This window comes from Etheostoma cragini, chromosome 12 (assembly GCF_013103735.1).
Source record: "Etheostoma cragini isolate CJK2018 chromosome 12, CSU_Ecrag_1.0, whole genome shotgun sequence".
Classification (NCBI taxonomy): domain Eukaryota; kingdom Metazoa; phylum Chordata; class Actinopteri; order Perciformes; family Percidae; genus Etheostoma; species Etheostoma cragini.
This window is the reverse complement of record NC_048418.1, coordinates 25,774,458-25,793,946: the sequence shown is the minus strand read 5'-3', so window position 1 is coordinate 25,793,946 and position 19,489 is coordinate 25,774,458. Positions and strand designations below refer to the sequence as shown.

The following is a 19,489-nucleotide window of genomic DNA, read 5'->3' as shown; positions in this document are numbered from 1 at the left end:
TATATATATATATATATATATATATACCTGGCTGTTAAAGGGAATTGGAGAGGACCTCTGATTGGTGGATTTTTTTTATTAATCAAGACACTAAGTACAACCTTTTTGAACCACGCTCCCGGTGCACAGACCCTTTTTTCTGCCGTCAAACTAGCAAAATTTGATTCTTACACGCCCTGCGCTTAGATCGTTAAAATAGGGCCCCAAAACCTCCTTCTGCAGGGTGGATGATTGCTGACATAGAGCTGGAACTCTGGTCCACTGGTTAAGTGGCAGTTACACTACTAAGTAATAGCTCTACTGCTGCAAAGCAGGCAAACATCTAAAGCCTGCAATCTGCTAACATCAGGTCTTCTACCTGTCCAGGTAAGATCACGTCCCTGGACACCAGTCTGCTCCGTGCGTCCATGAAGCCGGGCTGGGAGGACCTTGTTCGACGTTGCATTCAGAGGTTCCACCTGCAGAATGAAAGGGATATGTCCTTCGCTAAGAAACACCAGCAAGATGGTGAGTAAGGCCATTTGGAGCTCACTGTGCAGCCTGTAACGGATCATTTTTATACTGAAACATTCCCCATATTTTCTTCTTTTGGTTCTTTTCATTCTTTTTGAGTTTTGCAATTCTTGATTTTCTTAGGGTCAACGTGGACTTGGGCTCAGTGCTTTGAAGCATCATAAATGCATGCTGGAAGAGTTCCATGTGTTAAGTACACCTGTAGCATAAAGGGTCTCTAAAGAATATTTTCTCACTCTTCAACAACTTCTCAAAAACTAGACAAACTGTTACAGCGCTTTTTATTCACCGCACCTCTACATTTTCTTTCTTTCTTGTTTTGGGGATTGAGTTTATAGGAAACATTTTATATATGGTCTCACTCAATGGCTGTCACTCCTGTGTGATGCTGTTGATATTGAAGTCGTTTGTGTCTGTTTGTGTCTCTTGGCAGTGCTGAGGAACGGCCATGCTGTGAGCCCTCTGTACAGATTCTCCCTGGCTGACGGCACCATCGTCTCAGCTCACACTAAGAGCAAGCTGGTCCGATCTCCAGCCACCAATAAACCACAGCTCTACATGTCGCTGCACATCCTGCAGAGGTAGTAGCCACTCTTTCTCTACTGCACAGCGTCTGTCTTTCTAAAAGATTGTGTTTTTTCTTTAGGAGCTGGCACCTATTGGTGTAATTAATTTAGTAAGTTTATTAAATAAGATCTGTTCCTGTATCCTGATGAAAAGATAAGAGACAAATTATTGAAAATCCTTAATGTTGTTGGAGATTCCATCTTAAAAAGGATGCTTCCCTTGTTTTCCAAACTTGCCTATCTCTAATCTTTTTAAGCATTCTTCTTTGGTGTAATTAATTCCTATTTTCCTATACCTATATTGTTTTTTATATTAAGAGCTTAGAACAGAGCCAACGGATGTATTAGAACTGAATCATGTCGCCCCACCCTTCTTCCCCCATCGGTCTGTGTGTCGTCACATGTTCTCTCTGTGTTTGTGAATTCCTCTTGATTTGGACAAAGAGCAATGTGGAATAAGAACAAAGAGCCTCTTATTCAGAACTGCCGCCATATGTATAGAATAAAACTGACGCAATCACTACCAGCCAGTCCAGTATACAGTACCTCCCTCCCTTCCTCCCAGCATCCAGCCTTTAGGATGACCATTCAGAGTCAGGAATTGGACAGTGTACAGAAAACAATGCCAGGACTGTTACCCAGAGCTTTCGGGGCTCAATGGCGAGAACTTGGCCTTTTTACTTTCACAAGTTTCACATTTAAAGTTATGGGTCCAGCACTTGGCACAATGAGAGCTTTGTGTGTTTGGTGTGAGGCTGAAGCCGATACATGTTTAAAGCTCTCTCTCTGCTACAGCTTTAGGCCTTGTTAAAACTTAGTTTTCTCAGTTGTGTACACTGTTTCAGAGCTGCTCTCTGTTCTACTGTATGCTGGCATTAAGATCTGGTGCTCCCATTCATTTGAATGCGGGTATTCTGTTAAGGCTGTGGTGGCCTGCGGCCAAAAGGTTTGAACTGATTAAACTTCCGGAGGAACCCGACGGAAATTTCTCAATTTAACAGTTTACTATCAATTATAAAAAAGTCAAGAACAAAGCGTGAACGTTTTTGACATTACCTTCCTAGTTTTTTTAGCAGTCCACCCCTTCACATGGTCTCCGCAGGTAAATGGCAACATGACAACCCTATCGATAGTACACTGAAGACACATTATGAGAACACGATTGTCATAGAAATCCAAACAAGAAAAGTGTAAAATATGTAATTATATTTGAGAAAGAAAATGAAAGGGGGCGAAAGGGGGCGGCTGTGGCTCAGTGGTAGAGTGGTTGCCTGCCAATCAGAAGGTTGGTGGTTCGATCCCTGCCCCTGCAGTCATTGTCGAAGTGTCCTTGGGCAAGGCACTGAACCCCGAGTTGCCCCCGGTGCTGCGCATCGGAGTGTGAATGTGTGTGAATGTTTATCTGATGAGCAGGTGGCACCTTGTACGGCAGCCCCGGCTACAGTGTATGAATGTGTGTGAATGGTGAATGTTCCCTGTAGATGTAAAAGCGCTTTGAGCAGTTGTTAAGACTGGAAAAGCGCTATATAAATACAGCACATTTACATTTACATTTACAAAGGGGCTACAGCAAAATAAAAAACATTTAAAAGGATATAGTAGACCTCAAACCATATCGGTTGGGAACAGGATATGCATGTATTGGAGTTACAAGATGACCATAAGCAATATAATACATTTGAACTGGTCACTCACTGAACATTAACCACCCACCTGAGCTGTTTACTAACATCCTTCTGAAAAATCCTACATCTGAACCTATTCTCACGTGCAGGATGATCTTTCTATGTACAGGCAGCATGGCCCTGGAGCAGGGCTGATTCTTGTGTCTGATGTCTTTTTCTTCCAGAGAAAACAAAGGTGGCAGAAACACAGACATAGCTGGCGGCCAGGGCGCAGCCAAGGTCACGACCCCAACATGTGTGAGTGGTCCCTCCCCTTCGCCAGATGGCAGTGTCACCAGCAACACGCTCGACTTGGCCTCCAGTGCCCCCAGGCGTGGTTTTGTGGCTGTACTGGGCCGGGCGCCCACGCCTCAGGGAAGCAGCCAAGCACTCAAGCTGGACAGCCCTTCAGCCCAGGGAAGCCCCAGCGTCGTGTTAGGGGCCCAGGGGGCCATGTTGTCTCCTCGTCATCGCCAGAGCCCCACCATGGCGGCTAGAAGCAGCTGTAGTAGCCCTCACCTCCAAAATCCCCCTGGTTCTTTCTCTCCTGTAGCCGGACTCCATTCGCCAGCATCAGTATGCAGCAGCACAGGAAATAGCCAAGGATTCAACTCCCTTAGTGCACTGCAGGCCCTCAGCCAGGGCCACAGGGTTTCCCAGGGACTCACAGAGGGGCAGCATCCAGAGTCACCTGACAGAAAGACGTTTGGCCTTCAGAGCCCTCTTCACAGCAGCAGCGCCGGTAGCCAACAAGCCCAGAACAATCCCATCGTAGAGCCAGGCTTATTGGGAACGTTTGGGGAGCAGCAAGACTTGTTGTCCCCCCCAAGCCACGAGGGGGAGCAGGAGAAAGATGGTGACCCTGACAATTTTGAAGGAAATGGAAGTTTAGGGGAGCCCGGCAACGCCCCAAATCGCCCTTTGAACACAAAAGGGCACACTAAGCTGCTCCAGCTTCTCACCACCAAATTAGAGCCCTCTGATCCTTGCTCATCACCCCCCCTGGGGGACGACCAGAACTGTAAGGACCAGCTGGGTGGAATTGGGAGTGTGGGTGGGGCTGGGCATAACAACCACTCCACATCCTTAAAGGAGAAACACAAAATTCTCCACAGGTTGCTGCAGAACAGCACCTCGCCCGTGGAGTTGGCTAAACTAACGGCTGAGGCTACCGGAAAAGACCCCATTGGTCCAGAGTCAGCTTCTGGGGACAACATGGCTGCCCTGGGGGAACTCTGCACAAAACAGGAGCCAGGGAGCCCCAAAAAGAAAGACAATGCATTGCTGCGCTATCTGCTAGATAGGGATGATAACGGCCTTCTGGATAAAGCCATCAAGATGGAACCCGGGGACGGACCCAAGCTGTCCAACGTTAAGACGGAGAAAGAGGAAGCAGGTTTCAGCGTGGCGGACCAGGTTAGTGTTGTTGATGTACATCTCTTCATGGTTAGTGCTGTAATCTGTAATGCTGTAATCTGTCTGTTGATTGACAGAAAATGATTATTGTTGATGATACATCATTGAAGTCATTTATAATGCCGATTGCTGGTTTGTTGGTTCCAGCTTCTTGTCGGGCAGAAAGAGTAAAATAACCATGTGGATAGTGATCCCAGTCAGCCCTCCTATTCTCCTCTTACACATGAAAGGTTTTGTCTGCTTTAGGTAAATAAAATCATTAAGGGGTCTATCCACTTAACAAACTAGCAATAAAAATAAAAAAACTGTACGTTCCTCCAGATGTCAAACGACAGTGGGCACAACTAAAGCTACATGTGCAAAACTCTAACTACAGTCTGACTACCAACAGTCACCTGAACGCACCATAAACTCTAACCACAGTCTGACTACCAACAGTCACCTGAACGGACCATAAACTCTAACTACAGTCTGACTACCAACAGTCACCTGAACCAACCATGAACTCTAACTACAGTCTGACTACCAACAGTCACCTGAACTAACCATGAACTTTAACTACAGTCTGACTACCAACAGTCACCTGAACTAACCATGAACTCTAACTACAGTCTGACTACCAACAGTCACCTGAACTAACCATGAACTCCAACTACAGTCTGACTACCAACAGTCCACACTACCACACTACTCCATAGTTTCTTTAAAGAAAAGATACAGATTTTATAATATACATTTTTTTGCATAAGGATAACAAGAATGAATGAATAAATCAGCAGTTTGTGTATTTACTATTTTGTGTCTACTAATTTATGGAATTACTGGGAAAAACTAAAGGTGCATAACAGTAAAAATGAATAGTGTGACTGATCCTTCCTCTCTCCAGCATCATGTCTCCTTCATCACATAAGATGTCTGCATCAGCTCTAAATGCTAATGAATCTGGTGTTTCTGAACAACAGTAAGAACACAGTTTTACTATTCTAAAGAGAAAGTGTTTGCACTTTTTTTTTTAGCTGTGTATATAGCCTCAGACATCTTACCTGGACACATTGGTATCTCTGCTCTTTTACTGGTTTCTCTCAAACCCTACAGTGTATTTGGTGTTTGTATACAATAAAAGTATGTCTGAGCTTTCTCTATATAAATACTGTATGTGTTTATGAGTCTAAAACAAGACCCCTGCTTAGGCTTTTAGCTGAAATTGCAGTCAGCAGAGTTTGATAGGCACCAATAGACTGAGATCTATTCTGTCTGTGTGGTTAACAGGTCTGACAGAAGCGTGTTAGCATCTGAACAAAGAGCTGTAGTACACAGCGTTGTGCACGTTGTGGTTACAGTCAGGGGATAAATGTGTAAAGTTTGGAAAACTGAGAAAATGAACTAGAGTTTGGTCGACATGAACTGCTGCTGTGCAGACTGTGGTTAGAGGTATGCACACAGCTCCAGTCGTGCCCACTGGCGTTTAGCAATCGGAAAAACTGTAATACTTAGCAGCTCCTATAAACACCTCCGAGTGAGAAGCACAGTGAGCTGACACTCTGACTGTCGGATGTGTGTTGATGGCCGTCTGTCAGGAGTTAGTTAGTACACTCGCTGTAACACAAGATGCTCTGGCAAGGGAGGCAGCGGAGTACTGTTTAAACTTTAGCGTGTGTGAGTGAGAAAAAGGGGAACCAAGAGAGAGAATCCAACGACACCATACAGTGTATGGCTGCAGCTAAGACAAGATGCTTTTGCAGAGTAGCAGAGGAGATCTTTTGATATGGCTCAGTGTGTTTATGCAGATTGTATGTCTGTTTGTACAGTTGGTCTGTGTATGTTGTACTTTGTGTGTGCAAACCTTCTAGAGAGACAGATGATCCCTCTTTTGTAGCAAAGTGTAGCCAGTTCAGAGTGTTGTCATGCCCTTTGAAATGCAGGTGCTGACATTGTTGAATTTATGTCCAGGAAGGGGCGGATGGAGGACGGCTGAGGTTCAAAAGTCTGACATCCTCAGGCGACACTCCTACCAACGTTTGTGCCTCCGGACAGCGGAGGCTGCTGCCGGAGGGGAGGGAACTATGGTGGCCTGGTTGGCTTGTAGACTGTAGAGTAAGGTGACGGCTTAGTTGAGCCGGTCCTGATGCTGCCAGGGACTTATCAGAATAACGCACAGAACAGGAAACACAGAACGTTAACGTAAACAACAGAAGGTTAACAGGTCCATAGAATGAGGTTTGTGTTCTCCTGTACATGCAAAGGTCAAATGAAGCTTTATACAGCCCATTTTATTAACAAGTGCTTTCAAGTGTGCGAGCGTACGTGAGTGACAGCGTCAGTGCGTGCAAGAGCTTGTGACAGTTTGTGTTGTGTATCCACATACAAAGTGTGTGTTTATGTAAGAAGACTGTGTACATACATTTTACAGTGTGTACATTTGTATTATTACAGTGTTTTTGTGTATGTGTGTAGGTGAAGAGTATTACCCAAAGCATAACCCATTCTTAAAAACTATGCTGTGATGCTGCAGACTATACTGGATTCATGTAGAATATCTAATATGATATTTGAAATTCATCTCCATCCTCTCTGATATATACTGCCATGCTTAAAATGTTTTCTTAAGTAGGATACTGAGAGATAAACACATGTGACTCCTCCTCAATTCTTAACTACAGTGCAAAGTGGAATTTATTTGAGCTTTGGCCTCTTAACCTGGAAGAAAGTCAAGGCAGTGTGTGCCCCCATGGGGGCTGCTCCGGGGGGGGGGGGGGGGGGGGGGGGGGGGGGGGGGGGGGGGGGGGGCAGCAGTGATCTCCATTTGAACATAATGCCTTTGTCTGCCCGGTGTTACACTTACCTTTTGGTGTGAAAACCTAGTAAGATTTACTGGGACCACCTGTAAGGTGTGGTTTTTACTAGCATCTAGTGGCAGTGGTGGGAAACGACAACAATATTTGCAAACCTGTAGTTATCCACTGCAACCCAAAGTGTTTTTTAAAGCAGATTTGAGTTTTTTCTTTGCTGGACACTTTCAGCTTTCTCACCTGTTAGCTGACTAACACCTGAGCATGCATATCACAATGGTATTTAGTTTGCTCACTGTTGGTGTGCCACACTGCTTGGGTTAGTAGTAAAAGCCAAAAGGTAATGTGCTAATATCTAAAGGTCAGTCTATGTATTTGCATTTCTTTATGAAGGGTCATATAGATGGTTATTGGAGGCACAACCCAAGAACCATTGGATGTTTTACAAAAGGTGACTGACGGCGATGTTGTGGCCGGCTACGTTTACTATACTGCATGCACAAAGACATTACTTCTACATGGCTAAGGTTAGCTACAGCACAGCTTCTTCACCTGTGAGTGTGTGTGTTTGTGTTTGTGTGTGTGTATGTACACAGCAGGAACTGTGTGTCTTACTGTACATCACACATGACCTGACCTCATTAGTGCAGGCAGTTTATTTTTAGCTCCTCCTCTACTCATCAGCCTAACTGCCGGAGGAAACCAATCCTGTCAGTGTGTGTGTGTGTGTGTGTGTTAAATTACACTGTAACACTGAGGGGGTTTATATATTCCAAAATCATATTTATTCTTTTCATTTTATGAAAGTTTCTTTTTACATTTTTTTTGTCTGCATGTTTATTAAACAACCAAACAATGACAAGTAATACTAGTAATTATGTTTATTGTGTATGATATTAACTTTCAGAAGGATACAAAAAAATCTTTGTAGCAACTACTTTGAAGCACATGAAACCTTCAACGTGTACTTAAGATGTTTTATATTATATACCAAGTTCTGTATTATGATCAACACTATGCATGAAAAAAGACCCAACTGGGACAGAAATCTAAATTTTCAACTATAAATTAACACTCAGGAGTCCAAACTGCAGCAAATGTCATGTCCTGAAGCATTGACATATTTTGTCCTTGAATTCTAGCAGACAGTTGGTTAAATGTCACTGCAACATCTTGTGCTCCTGTGCGTTTCCCGTGGCTGATCTCAGACCAGTGAGCTGGAGGAGCTGCTGGAGGACCTGCAGAGCCGCGGCCAGCAGCAGCTGTTTGCAGGCCAGCCACCGGTCAGACGACCAGCCTCCTCTTCATCCTCCTCTTCCTCTGGGCCGCCTGCTTCCTCTGTGGACAAGCAGGGGATCATCAGCGACATCCTGCAGATGACAGAAGGCAGCAGCAGCCCCCCCAACCAGCCCAGAGCCTTCCCCCCCATCAGCCCTGCAAGTACGTCTGTGCAGTGCGTTTGTGTCTGGCTTGATGATTTCTTACTCCTAATGATGTTTAGAATTGAACAAGTCATTATAATCTCTATTAGAGAATATGGATACTAGGGTCTAACAGTTAATTATTAAGCTAAGGGTGAAGATTAACCATATGCAAAATATTAAGTTGAATATTTGGTGTAACATTTGATCCAACATTTTTTATTCCTCTTTTTATGATGATATTTTTTGTTGTTCATGAGATAAATGCTGGAATCAAGTTGCATATCACAGATTGTTAACATAAATCTCTTGCGTTCAGTGGATTTTTTTTTTCACTTCTTTATTAACAAGATTGTAGAAGCTGCAATATGGAGCTAAAAAACATATGAAAAATGAATCGAAATCGCAATATCTGGCAAGAAAATCGCCCTAATGGACACCTTCATCATAGGATATAAACAACACTGTATAAAACCCAGAAAAGCATACAGGCCCTCCCTCCCAGCAGGTTTTCATAGTGCCAGGCCGGGCCAACCGGGGCAGAGTACTCCTCCAGTCAGGAGCACCTCTCTGGACAGCAGTATGGGCCCCAACCCCACCGCTGGCAGGCCGTTTCCTCCCCAGCACAGAACCAACGGCCCCTACTCCCTACTGCAGCAGCAACATCAGCAGCAAGGCATGATGGGAACTGGCATGGCCAACCAGGCTGCCTTGGCCAATCAGGGTAAGGCAGGAAAGGAAATAGTTTCCCTCCGGTACTGCCTAATAATACATATATAAATATACTTACTCAAACATACACACTCTGAGATCATACTTTAAATTATTTGATGTAATTTTGGCTGTGCAGTACTTTGGGAAACCTTTTCATGTAAATCATTTTTTAAATAATTTAAAGTTTCTGCCAACATTTTAGTTATTGGAGACAACTAGGATACTTCTGCCATCAATTGATCTGCATCAAAAACACATATTATCAGCTCTAAGTTCTTTCTGTGAAGATTCTGCATCGTATAAAATGATTAATCTTAAATTATGGATTATTGATACTGATTATTTCTATTCTCCCAAATCAGGCATGCTGAGTAACGGGCCAATGCGGGGTTCCATGCAGCAGGGCTGGGGTCCCCTGGGGCCCATAGGGGCTACTGCGGGGCCAATGACGGGCCAAGGGGTTGGACCAAGTCGAATGGTACCCAACATGAACGCTGTGCAGCCCACGAGAGGCCCGCCTGGATCCAGAGCCATGGTCAACATGCAGCTGATGGGCAACGGTGAGAAGAAAGAACAAGGACATTATCTCTGATCAAAAGCTCAAGTGATTCTGACATTTTATGTTCTTTTCTTCCCTCTTAGAGATGGAGATGGTGAACTCTGCCTACCCTCAACAGCAAGCCCCACCCACTCAGACTGCACAATGGGCAAACCAAATGATGGCTATGGATCACTATGGAAACCAAAGCAGGTACAGCATCCATTCCATCCCAAAGCATAAAAGAAGAGTCATCCAATAAAATGTAGACATGTGCAGCAGTTCTAGAGTTCAGATGTGGGCTCTGTCGAGTCCCTTGAGAGTGGTGGGACTTTAATACCAAGATATTTTCCAGGCCACCTTATGGCGTCCCCCATGAGGATGGGATGCGATGTTGCGGCACAGGGCCTGAGGGCCAGCCAGATGAAGGAGCCCTGCTGAGCCAGCTGTGCTCAGTGTTGAAGGACTTTGAGGGTCTGGAGGAGATCGACAAGATGCTGGGAATCCCAACACTGGCTGGACAGGTGAGCCCCTTTAAACTCACCTAAGAATCAGCTGTCTGCCAAAACAATAAGAAGGGATGTTTTTATGTTCTCTAGGTATTTTATAAAATGTTTGAGTGCCTAATTTCTTAAAATGTAAATATGTAAGGCTTCAGTTAATTTACACATTAAACCACCCAGAAAACTTGATTTTTAAGTCGTCAACCTGCTAGGGACTGCACATGAGAATTAGCCTGTATAGCTAAATCTGGCACATGTACATGTGGGACTCTGCACTCATGTTGGTTAATGTGCATTTTCCCTTTTAGTTAATGGAATCTAAAAAAAAAAAAATAATAATAATATTTCTCTCAGTAATATGCTGTCTTCGCACCCTGCAGGGTCCTATGTCAGAACAGGACCAGTACCTCATCTCCTCGGACCCAGCAGCCAACATGAAGCCTCTCCTGTACAGTCAACACTACGGGGGCCAGCCAGGTTATGGCGGCATGGCTCCTGATGGTGGGTTCCACGGCCCCTCTATGAGTGGCCACATGGGGCCACAGAGGATGGCGCCCGCTGGTTACCCCCAAATGATGAGGATGCCTGGGAGCTTGGGGCCCAGACCAGTTGGGATGAGGCCAGGGGGGCCTAATACAGGAGTGCCTCAACCTAACAACCTGCGGCTCCAGCTGCAGCACAGACTCCAGGGCCAGCTGGTAGGTGGCTCCAAATATGTTCTCTCTTCTTCCTGTTGTGATGTTTATTGACCCCAAAAGGTTGAGGTAAACAGGGGAGACAGACATCACATCCAGTTGGTGATTAGGCCTGGTGCCCTGTCATACCAGAAAGCGGCAAAGCAAAATGACTGTGTATGTCCTTTGCCATGCTAATGTTGATGCAAACGCACAAACTGCCACTTGAATGCACCCTGATGGAAAAGCTGTGGTAGAATAGTGAAGGTATAAAAACACATGCAGCACAACGCAGAGAAGAACATGTTTCTTTTTCATGGAGTGCTGTGATCTGTCAGAGGTAAATCAGTCTGTTATGTTTCAGTAAATCAGGTATTTATGGTGAGGCTCTCTCTCTCCTCAGTAATACAATCACAAACACACATTTTCTTTCTCCCTGTCAATACAAACATGTTTAGAAAATGTAATGGCGTTCATCCTGTTGAGGGACCTGGACTCTTTATTCAAGGGCCTCATTGCCATGAAAGAGAGATTGTAGCCTTACTAGACACTCAAGTTGGAAACCAAGCAGTCTCCTTTTTGCTCTGTGTTCTTACTGCATGTGGTGCAGCGAGCACGCCGTGACGCCAGCAGGGTTCACAGAGTTTAACTAATGTGCTTCAGCTTTCTGTCTCCATCAGCAGCTCCCTGCTGCTGAGACACTTAACAATGAACACACATGACATGTGTACACACACACACACATACATACACTCACTTATAAAGACGATTGCACACAGACTGCACCCTTGTGACTGACCCCATTTCCCCATAATGTTCTCTTTATGATTGTATATAGGACCTTTTATGTTCTGATACTATATTTGTCTGTAAGTCTATTTAAATAATGCATACATTTTGATTCTGTGTACATCATTTTTTTTAATTCAGTTGAGTTTTTATAATACTAGATGGTAGGGGGTTTATTACTACATTTTAAAAGATAATAATTCACTACAAGGGACGCTCCATGTGTACATATTTAAACTTAGACTGCCACCTGGTGGATAGTTAAGGGAAAACAGCTTGTGTGTATCAAAAAAAGCACTGATGATTTAGCAGCGTGTTCAGATGTGAGACACGACTTTTGCACTTCTGTCTTTACAATTCTGTCAGTGTCAGCAGAGAAACAGACAAATCTAAGTCTGGACAAGAACTTCAAATCAACTCCTGCCAGCTGCAAACACATAAACAAGTCATTCAAGGTCTCATTGAGGTCGATGGCCACCACCAGAGTCTAACAAGGCCCAGACCAGATCAGTATTAGTGCTTCATGGGTGGAATATGCACTGACAGACCAGCTTTAAATTAATTTAAAGCTGAGACTGTGGAGGAGCAGTTAGTGGCCTTGACACACAATGTGAGTGGTATATTTTTACACCATATAAGATGGCAGCAAAATATCAGTTGCAATCAAAGGTTTATTCTGTCTTTAAGACTAACTGCGGGTTGTTTCACATGACATGTCAAGGTCGTGTTTTGACACTAAATGTATTTATTAAAATCTGAGTGGTTGTTGCTGTCTCCCATAATTTTCCATTAAGATTAATAAAGTATTCTTATCTACCCCCCACGTAGAACCGTCAGCCAATGGTGAACCAGATGAGTGGAGTGTCCAATATGAATCTACCTCTAAGGTCTAATGTACCAAACCAGGTCAGTGTGTGCTCCATCACAGTTTAAGTGACACCTCGGTGAGGTAGCCATCGTGTTGACACTTACACCCATTTTCCACTGGGCACGTCTGTGCTGCTGGTTCCGTCCTCCGCCACGCGCCGTACCACACCGGGAGCATCTTAGACGCGGAGCATCCTGCTGCCCGCCTGGCAGATTATATTGTCTCTATTTGGTACTTTACAGACCAATCAGATGTTTATTAAGCTCGTCCAAGCACTTCCACAGTTAAACTCCATGTCTTCTCTTTTCTGGTGATGTCTCTTATGTTTTTCCTCCTTCAAGAGGACTCTCTCGTTGTCCATGGTGTTGAAGCGGATACATATACGATATGGGGTGGAGGGCGGGGCCTTTTGGTAAATTGACTGGCTATTCTTGCTTTTTCACTTCCTGCTCGGCTTGCGGCTCGCGTGAAAACAATCTTTAACGGAGGAGAGTGGGGAGTCGTTTGACAGACGCTACCGGGGCGCGCCGTGGAATCAGTCAGTTTTCGACTCGCTGCAATTGTTCTGCGGTCTTCATCAGCAGCTCCCTCCCCAGACGCGCCTGGTGGGAGGTAGGGGTTCCAAACTGTGCTAGACTAACCTTCTGTGGAAGACCCTTAGAATAGATGAAATACATCCCATACGCGCGTGAATTAAATACTTGACAAATAAAAAGTACTGAGTATGTTTTCATTTTATTAAGAACTTTAGTGCAAAAATGAACACACCATGCAAGGATCAGAACATAAAGCATCATCCAAATGACGTAAATATTACTGCAACGCAGTTCGGACGCTAGTTTTTCAACATTGCATTAGAAACCTTGTTAAAAAATACAAACTATAAGTTCCAGTTCAAGTGCCACTTATTTGCAATTGGCTTAAATACCTCCTTAGAGGCTTGTTAACAGTCAGTTTCCTTTAATCTACCTTCTTACTGTTTCTTCCTGCAGGGATCCCTCAACGCCCAGATGCTGGCCCAGCGTCAGCGTGAGTACCTCAACAACCACCTACGCCAACGCCAGCAGCAGCAGCACGTGCACCAGCAACGTGCCATGATGATGCGGACTCAGGGTATCAACATGCCTCCTAACATGCCCAGCGGGGGCAGCGCTCCTACACCGATGCCCCTAGGTGGCACCAACCCACGGCTTCCGCATGGCAGCCCACAACAGTTCCCCTACCCAGCCTCCAGCTACGGTACCGGCCTGCCCTCTCCTCCTCCTCCTCCTCCTCCTCCTCCTCCTCCTCCTCATCCCGGCTCCTGCAGCCCCTTCTCCTCCCCTCTTTCCCCTAGCCATCATCTGGCTAGCCAGGGCATGATGGGAAATGTAGGCGGGCAGTACAGCGGGGTAATGAGTCCTCCATCACAGCACAATGCCTACCAGTTCAGCAGTTCAGGTATTAAACTGGAGCACAGCATGGCCGCTACAGTAGTGTTTGTGTTTCCTGGGCATCGTGGTCGCTTTTTTGTCGTTGTGGTGGCGGCAATCATTTCTAATAGTCTTTGCTCAGACTGTTGTAGTCACCTGTCTTTTTTAAGTTGATTGGGTGTGGTTAAACGTTGCAATAAAATGTGTTTTTGTGTGCAAATCAACAATGTTGCATGCAGTGTTTCTGCTTTTACACTCATATTAATCTCCATCCTATTTCTTTGCCTATGATTTTAACCATTTAATGAACCATTTTCTCAAGGAAATGTTAGCCCTCAGGGTGTTCCATCAGTGTTTTAAAGGTTCCTAATTCCTAATCTGAGGGTTTTCTTGGTATTTATTCTGTTGTAGATCATTCCTATTAGTCTTATCTCTGTCAGTTCTGTTTTGTTTTAGATCTCTGAGTAATGTCTGGAACCATGTTTAGGATCTAATAGCAGAATAGTTCCAGAGTAACTTATTAACTACAGGTAAAAATCACAAGTTAGTTGTTCTATGTTGGTGTCTGGTTAGTTCCCACCTGCTAAATTGTACTGGTCCATGCATCTTTTGACCCTTGTATCTACTCCAATCATCAGGAATGAGCCAGCAGCAGCAACACCAGGATGCCGTGTCAGGTTTTCCGTGTGGAGTGATGACCCCGCATAGCCCCCTGCTGTCCCCCAGGATTGGGCAGGGTCAAAGTTTGATGCTGCAACAAAACCAGGGCCAATCAGGACCCCCAACCCAGCCCCAGGGTCCGAACCAGAGAGGAGAACCGGGCTACCAGCCGAGCAACGGATGGCCCCAACCCGCCAACATCTCCACTAGCAACGGGTGACAACAGTTACACCAGATCATATGAACAAGATTTGAATGTGTTTTTAAGATAGCAACTAACTTACAGTCTTGTGTGAGTATTTTACATATTTGACTCAGTTTGCCTCCTTCCAGTGTGTACCCCCAACAGTCCCAGTCCCAGTACTCCACTCAAACCAACGGAGGAATGTACAACAGCAGCAACAACAACATGAACCTGGGAGTCATGGCCAACAATGGTGGCAACATGAACCAGATGTCAAGACAGATGAGCTCCATGAATACAGAGCAGGTGAGAGATAATTTTAGATATTTACTGCATGCTATCTACTGTTTCTAACTTATTGGAGGGCACGTTTAATGTTCCTAATCATTTGATTTATATTGGTTGTGTTATCCTCATTGTTATGCTGATGTTTCAGGTTGATTTAGATTAAATCATTCTTAAACCAAAATCTGTATGCTTGATTTTTTGATATATAAGATACAATGTACATTTTTCCCAAATATGCAACATGAGTTTTTACATGTGCTATTTCAGCAATTGTAAAAAGGAAAATAAATTCTTGATCAAGATATTTCTTTTAGTTATTCTCAGTATGCAGGAGTGATTATACATTTTTAGCAGGTGTGTTCATGTGTGTTGTCATTGTTCTGACACAGGTGAGAGACGGCAGCCTGATCCTGGAGCAGCTGGCAGGGATCGACATGTTGGCGCAAGAGGGTGAAGCTAATTCTGTAAGTTCAAGTTTTGCACAAATTAGTTGTATATTATACTTATAAATAGTACGTATATTTAACACAGAAACACTGTGTTCTATACAAAAACGTTTTCTTTACATTAGATTTGATGTTACAAGAATTGAATCCAGCATTTAGAGTGACTCTTCTGCGTAGGCATGTGTGTGTAATATACTAAACAAATTTACTAGACTAAGGTATCAGGTTGGGATCTGTAGAATCACCTTGAGATGGTTCTCATCACATCGGCCCTGTTCTTTGCACAAGCACTTATACATGAGCAGTTGTAAATGTGGTGTACCTCAGAGCTCACCTTTAGGTCCACATTAGTTCTCAGTGTAAATGCTACAACTTGGCCACCTTATCCATGGTTTCGCCTTCTACTACAACAAAGATACTATAGTTATCATTTAAAGAACAGACACCTTTTAAACAACATTTGAAGTGGCTTAGAAGTGAAATATTCTTTACTTTCTTTGCCCTCTATCGGTAACATCTCAAGTTGAATTTTGAAATATGAGTCATTTTCTTATACTGTCAGCTGAGACTTAACAGTTTCAGTCTTTAAATTACTCCCATCATTTTACGAAAATCCTTTTCATTGGTTAAGTTCTTTTTTACCCTTCCAGATTGTGCTTAATTTGGAAACTTGATGACAATGGCACAGGAGTATGGTATAGAAAATAGAATGGGGAAACTGGGAACTTTTTGGACAAGCACTTTTTGGAATAATTGAATTCCTTCTGCTAGTTAAACGTCATCAAAATAGAAAATCCCACACATGAGCATGCTGAGAAACTACTTAAAAGAGTTTATTTTAAAATTTCATCACTACGCGTTCCTGTTCTTTAACCACCACATGCATGTGTGTTTGTTTATCACAATAATTTAGAGATTTTTTATTTCATTTAATTTTGATGATTAAAGTGATTTTGTCTTTTGTAGAATTTCTGCTGACCCTGGCTGTGGTGGAGACAAGGTAACACCTGAGCTAATACACTCACCCCGTCACCTACTCAGCTCCTCTAACGGGGAAGCATCGAGGAGCGGAGGACAGGGGAGGGAAACCCTGCTCCCTCGGTCCCACCAGGCTCTGACGCCCTCGCTACACAGGACCGACTGTAGCAGAGAGTACATCTGTGTGTGTGTGTGTGTGTGTGTGTGTGTGTGTGTGTGTGTGTGTGTGTGTGTGTGTGTGTGTGAACAACTGAAACATCAGTTTGACACTAGAGGAGTTGAATGGTTGACAAACATTAATGAAATTGTATCCACTATGGTTCTACTTTAGAGCCTGACTGAAAACGTCAAATGAGGTTTATGGAATATATTTTACAGGTATTTATAGTTTTGAAGAAGTTTTAGAGATTCTTTGTACGTCACAAAAAAATTAAGGCTATCTTTCTTAAAGGAAATCTCTCTCAGTGGTTCATTTTGATGTTGATTTTAAAATTAATATATTTCAACTGCTGTAGTTTTAGGGGAGCTGTATCCATATTTAATGAATTTTTGAATGAAGGTGAACGTGTATAGTTAGTGTACATACTTAGATTTTTAAAGAAAACCTTTTCCTCTATGTGGAATTGCAGAACAGCAGTTTGGAGTCCAACAAACATCTCTCAGAGAGCAGACATATTTCATTGGTCAAATGAATCATCAGTAAGGGGGGATAAAGAACCACAAGACAACCGGACTTGAATGGCAAAATAGAAACTAAATGCTTCGATACCATGAGCTTGTACGTATAATAAAAACTAGCTAGGAAACAGCTAGCTATTGCTATTTAGCTTTTTTCAATTTGAAAGTTCAGCTAAGCTAACTAGCTAACCTAGTGTCAGCAGCTCGAAGCTTTGCAGTTAAGTAACAAATTGCTACACTTCATAATATTTCCTTTCCTAGAGTTAGCTCTTGCTTTTGCTTCAGAATGAAACATGTTGACGACTATTCGATGGATTGCCATGGAATTTGTTTCATGCTTTCATAATTTCATAAGTGACCCTTCTGACCTGGCATCTAGCGCCATCATCAGATCAGCTTTACTGGCATGAAAGTTTCAATAACTATGTTGCCAAAGCATCAAAATACAAGTTGTTCAAATATTTAATCAGAACACAATTAAAAGTAAGATCACATTACCATAATATTAAGATTGATTTAATTTGGCCAAAACGTTTTTACTTGTTTATGATTACATACTTGCAAAAGTAATGTCATTTAATGAGCCTCAGCTGTACTGTTTATAGTGCTCATTCACAAATGTTAGCATGCTAACACGCTAAACTAAGGGGGAGCGCTGTGCGCATGATGCTGCTAAATATCAGCATGTCCTCTTCATCGGGAGCACCGTGTATGGTCGTGTTATTCTGACTTAGTCAGAAACAGTTTGTTTGCTCCGCCCACTACGATTTAACCAATGAAATTATTTCTGCCTCCAAAGCAGCGTTGCCTCTAAAAAAAATCTGTCTCCAACTAATAAAACTCATGTACCTGGGATTCATTTTCAAATTCAGCCCTGTGTCTTGAAATTACATTCCCATACAACTAAACCACATTCTCAATCAGTTTTCGATGGAAGCATATTTTGTAGCAACTCATTAGGCAATGGCTTGAATGTAATGGACGTTTATTAATATCAAACAGTTATACACTAAAGTTTTAAGTTACGTAACAAAAAGACAGATTTTTCCCTTGAGCCATGAGTTTTACCCCTTTACCTAACCAATTAGTTTTGTTTTTAAATTTACATCCATTTGTTATCTGTAACTCCAATTTTGAATTTCCTTGGTCAGCCTGCCCATTAAGACCCACATCCAGGTGTCGGGTCTGGGAACTCCCCATTGGCTGGGCTCAATCCGAGGGGCGGGATAAATGGTTGTCTCTTAAATTCCCTCTGCACGCCATAGGCCAGCGCTCCAACCAACCAGAGCCACGCTGGTTGGTAGATTAAGCTTTAAACTTCCTTTTTGGAGAATGACTCCAGAGCTTAACTCCCAGTCTCCCGAGCTGATTGGACGGCCGCCGTTCTCCAGCAGCAGCAGCCATCTTCTTTGTTTTCAGGTAGCAGGGAATCCGCGTGGAACTGTCCCAACTCCGCCGTACTTACGTTTTGTCTTTACACGATGTGATTGGCCTGAGCAGAGCGGAGCAGGTCCCAGGCCATCACGGAGAGATGCTGGACCGAGCCTGGCTCAGATTACGTTTGCTGCTGCTAGGCTGCGTCTGGATGTCCAGGCTAGTTCTCTGGGCTCGCCTTAGCACAAATCTGATCAAAATAAATCCCCAAAATCTGTGAAACCGTTGTGAGGTTATCGTATCATACTATATTTAATCTTTGGGCGCAGGTTTCTCTGTATTGGGCTTTATATTTTAGGAAAGAAGAGTAGTCCCATGAGCCCAAAGACTAAATATAGTATGATAAGAAAAAGGCTGTATCTTAGAAACTACAAGTAGTACGGTCAAGTATGTCAAGTATCTATGAGCACAACAAGTTGAATATCAAAGCTATGTGAATAAGTATTTAGTGTAAAATATTTCTTGATAAAAGTGGGAATTTACATGTGATCTAAAACCTTTGGAGTTGTACTGTTAGGAACTTGGGCATGTGGGTCAGAGTTGCCAGAGAAGTATACTGCAAATTGTACTGCCAAATGTGACCCAGTCCTGGTATTTTGACATACTATGTATTGGGGCATAGTAAATCTTTTTCTGGCATACTAGCATGGTAGTAGAGGTGTTGAAACGCAGAATCATTTCCCTTCTAAACGTAAGTGAGAATGCGTTTTAGCTGTGTGATTTCTCTCAGAGACGGGACTGTGACAGGGAGGCCGGGGCCTGCAGGAGTCAGCTGACGCTCTCCGTCACGCTGAGATCAGAAGTGGTCTTGGGTCTGGTTGAGGCTGGAGCTCTGATCTTTGACTGACGAGACGGTCTCTTCCTGCTCTGTGCTGGCCGTGAACACAAATTCAAACCAGCCACAGAAGGATGTTCAATCTCGCGTCCAGTGTAAATCCTGACCCAATAAACAGA

The 19,489-nt window shown here is 43.5% G+C and overlaps 1 protein-coding gene across 2 annotated transcripts in view; it reads left to right on the top strand.

Annotated features, from left to right (window-relative positions):
- The window catches only part of LOC117954230 (nuclear receptor coactivator 2-like), a 53,598-nt gene extending 35,677 nt beyond the window's left edge, over positions 1-17,921 (top strand). Inside the window, exons 9-24 of one of the 2 annotated variants that reach the window (XM_034887847.1) lie at positions 367-507; positions 947-1,094; positions 2,929-4,159; positions 8,157-8,388; positions 8,878-9,093; positions 9,446-9,643; positions 9,726-9,834; positions 9,977-10,145; positions 10,505-10,822; positions 12,416-12,493; positions 13,448-13,895; positions 14,506-14,743; positions 14,861-15,017; positions 15,389-15,463; positions 16,412-16,597; positions 16,648-17,921. In XM_034887847.1, the coding sequence (XP_034743738.1) occupies positions 367-507; positions 947-1,094; positions 2,929-4,159; positions 8,157-8,388; positions 8,878-9,093; positions 9,446-9,643; positions 9,726-9,834; positions 9,977-10,145; positions 10,505-10,822; positions 12,416-12,493; positions 13,448-13,895; positions 14,506-14,743; positions 14,861-15,017; positions 15,389-15,463; positions 16,412-16,423 (3,770 nt within the window). In that variant the 3' untranslated portion in view covers positions 16,424-16,597; positions 16,648-17,921. Of the gene's footprint in view, positions 1-366; positions 508-946; positions 1,095-2,928; positions 4,160-8,156; positions 8,389-8,874; positions 9,094-9,445; positions 9,644-9,725; positions 9,835-9,976; positions 10,146-10,504; positions 10,823-12,415; positions 12,494-13,447; positions 13,896-14,505; positions 14,744-14,860; positions 15,018-15,388; positions 15,464-16,411; positions 16,598-16,647 lie in introns of both variants that reach the window. The other variant, XM_034887846.1, reaches the window with a different exon arrangement.
- Positions 17,922-19,489: the final 1,568 nt, after the last annotated feature.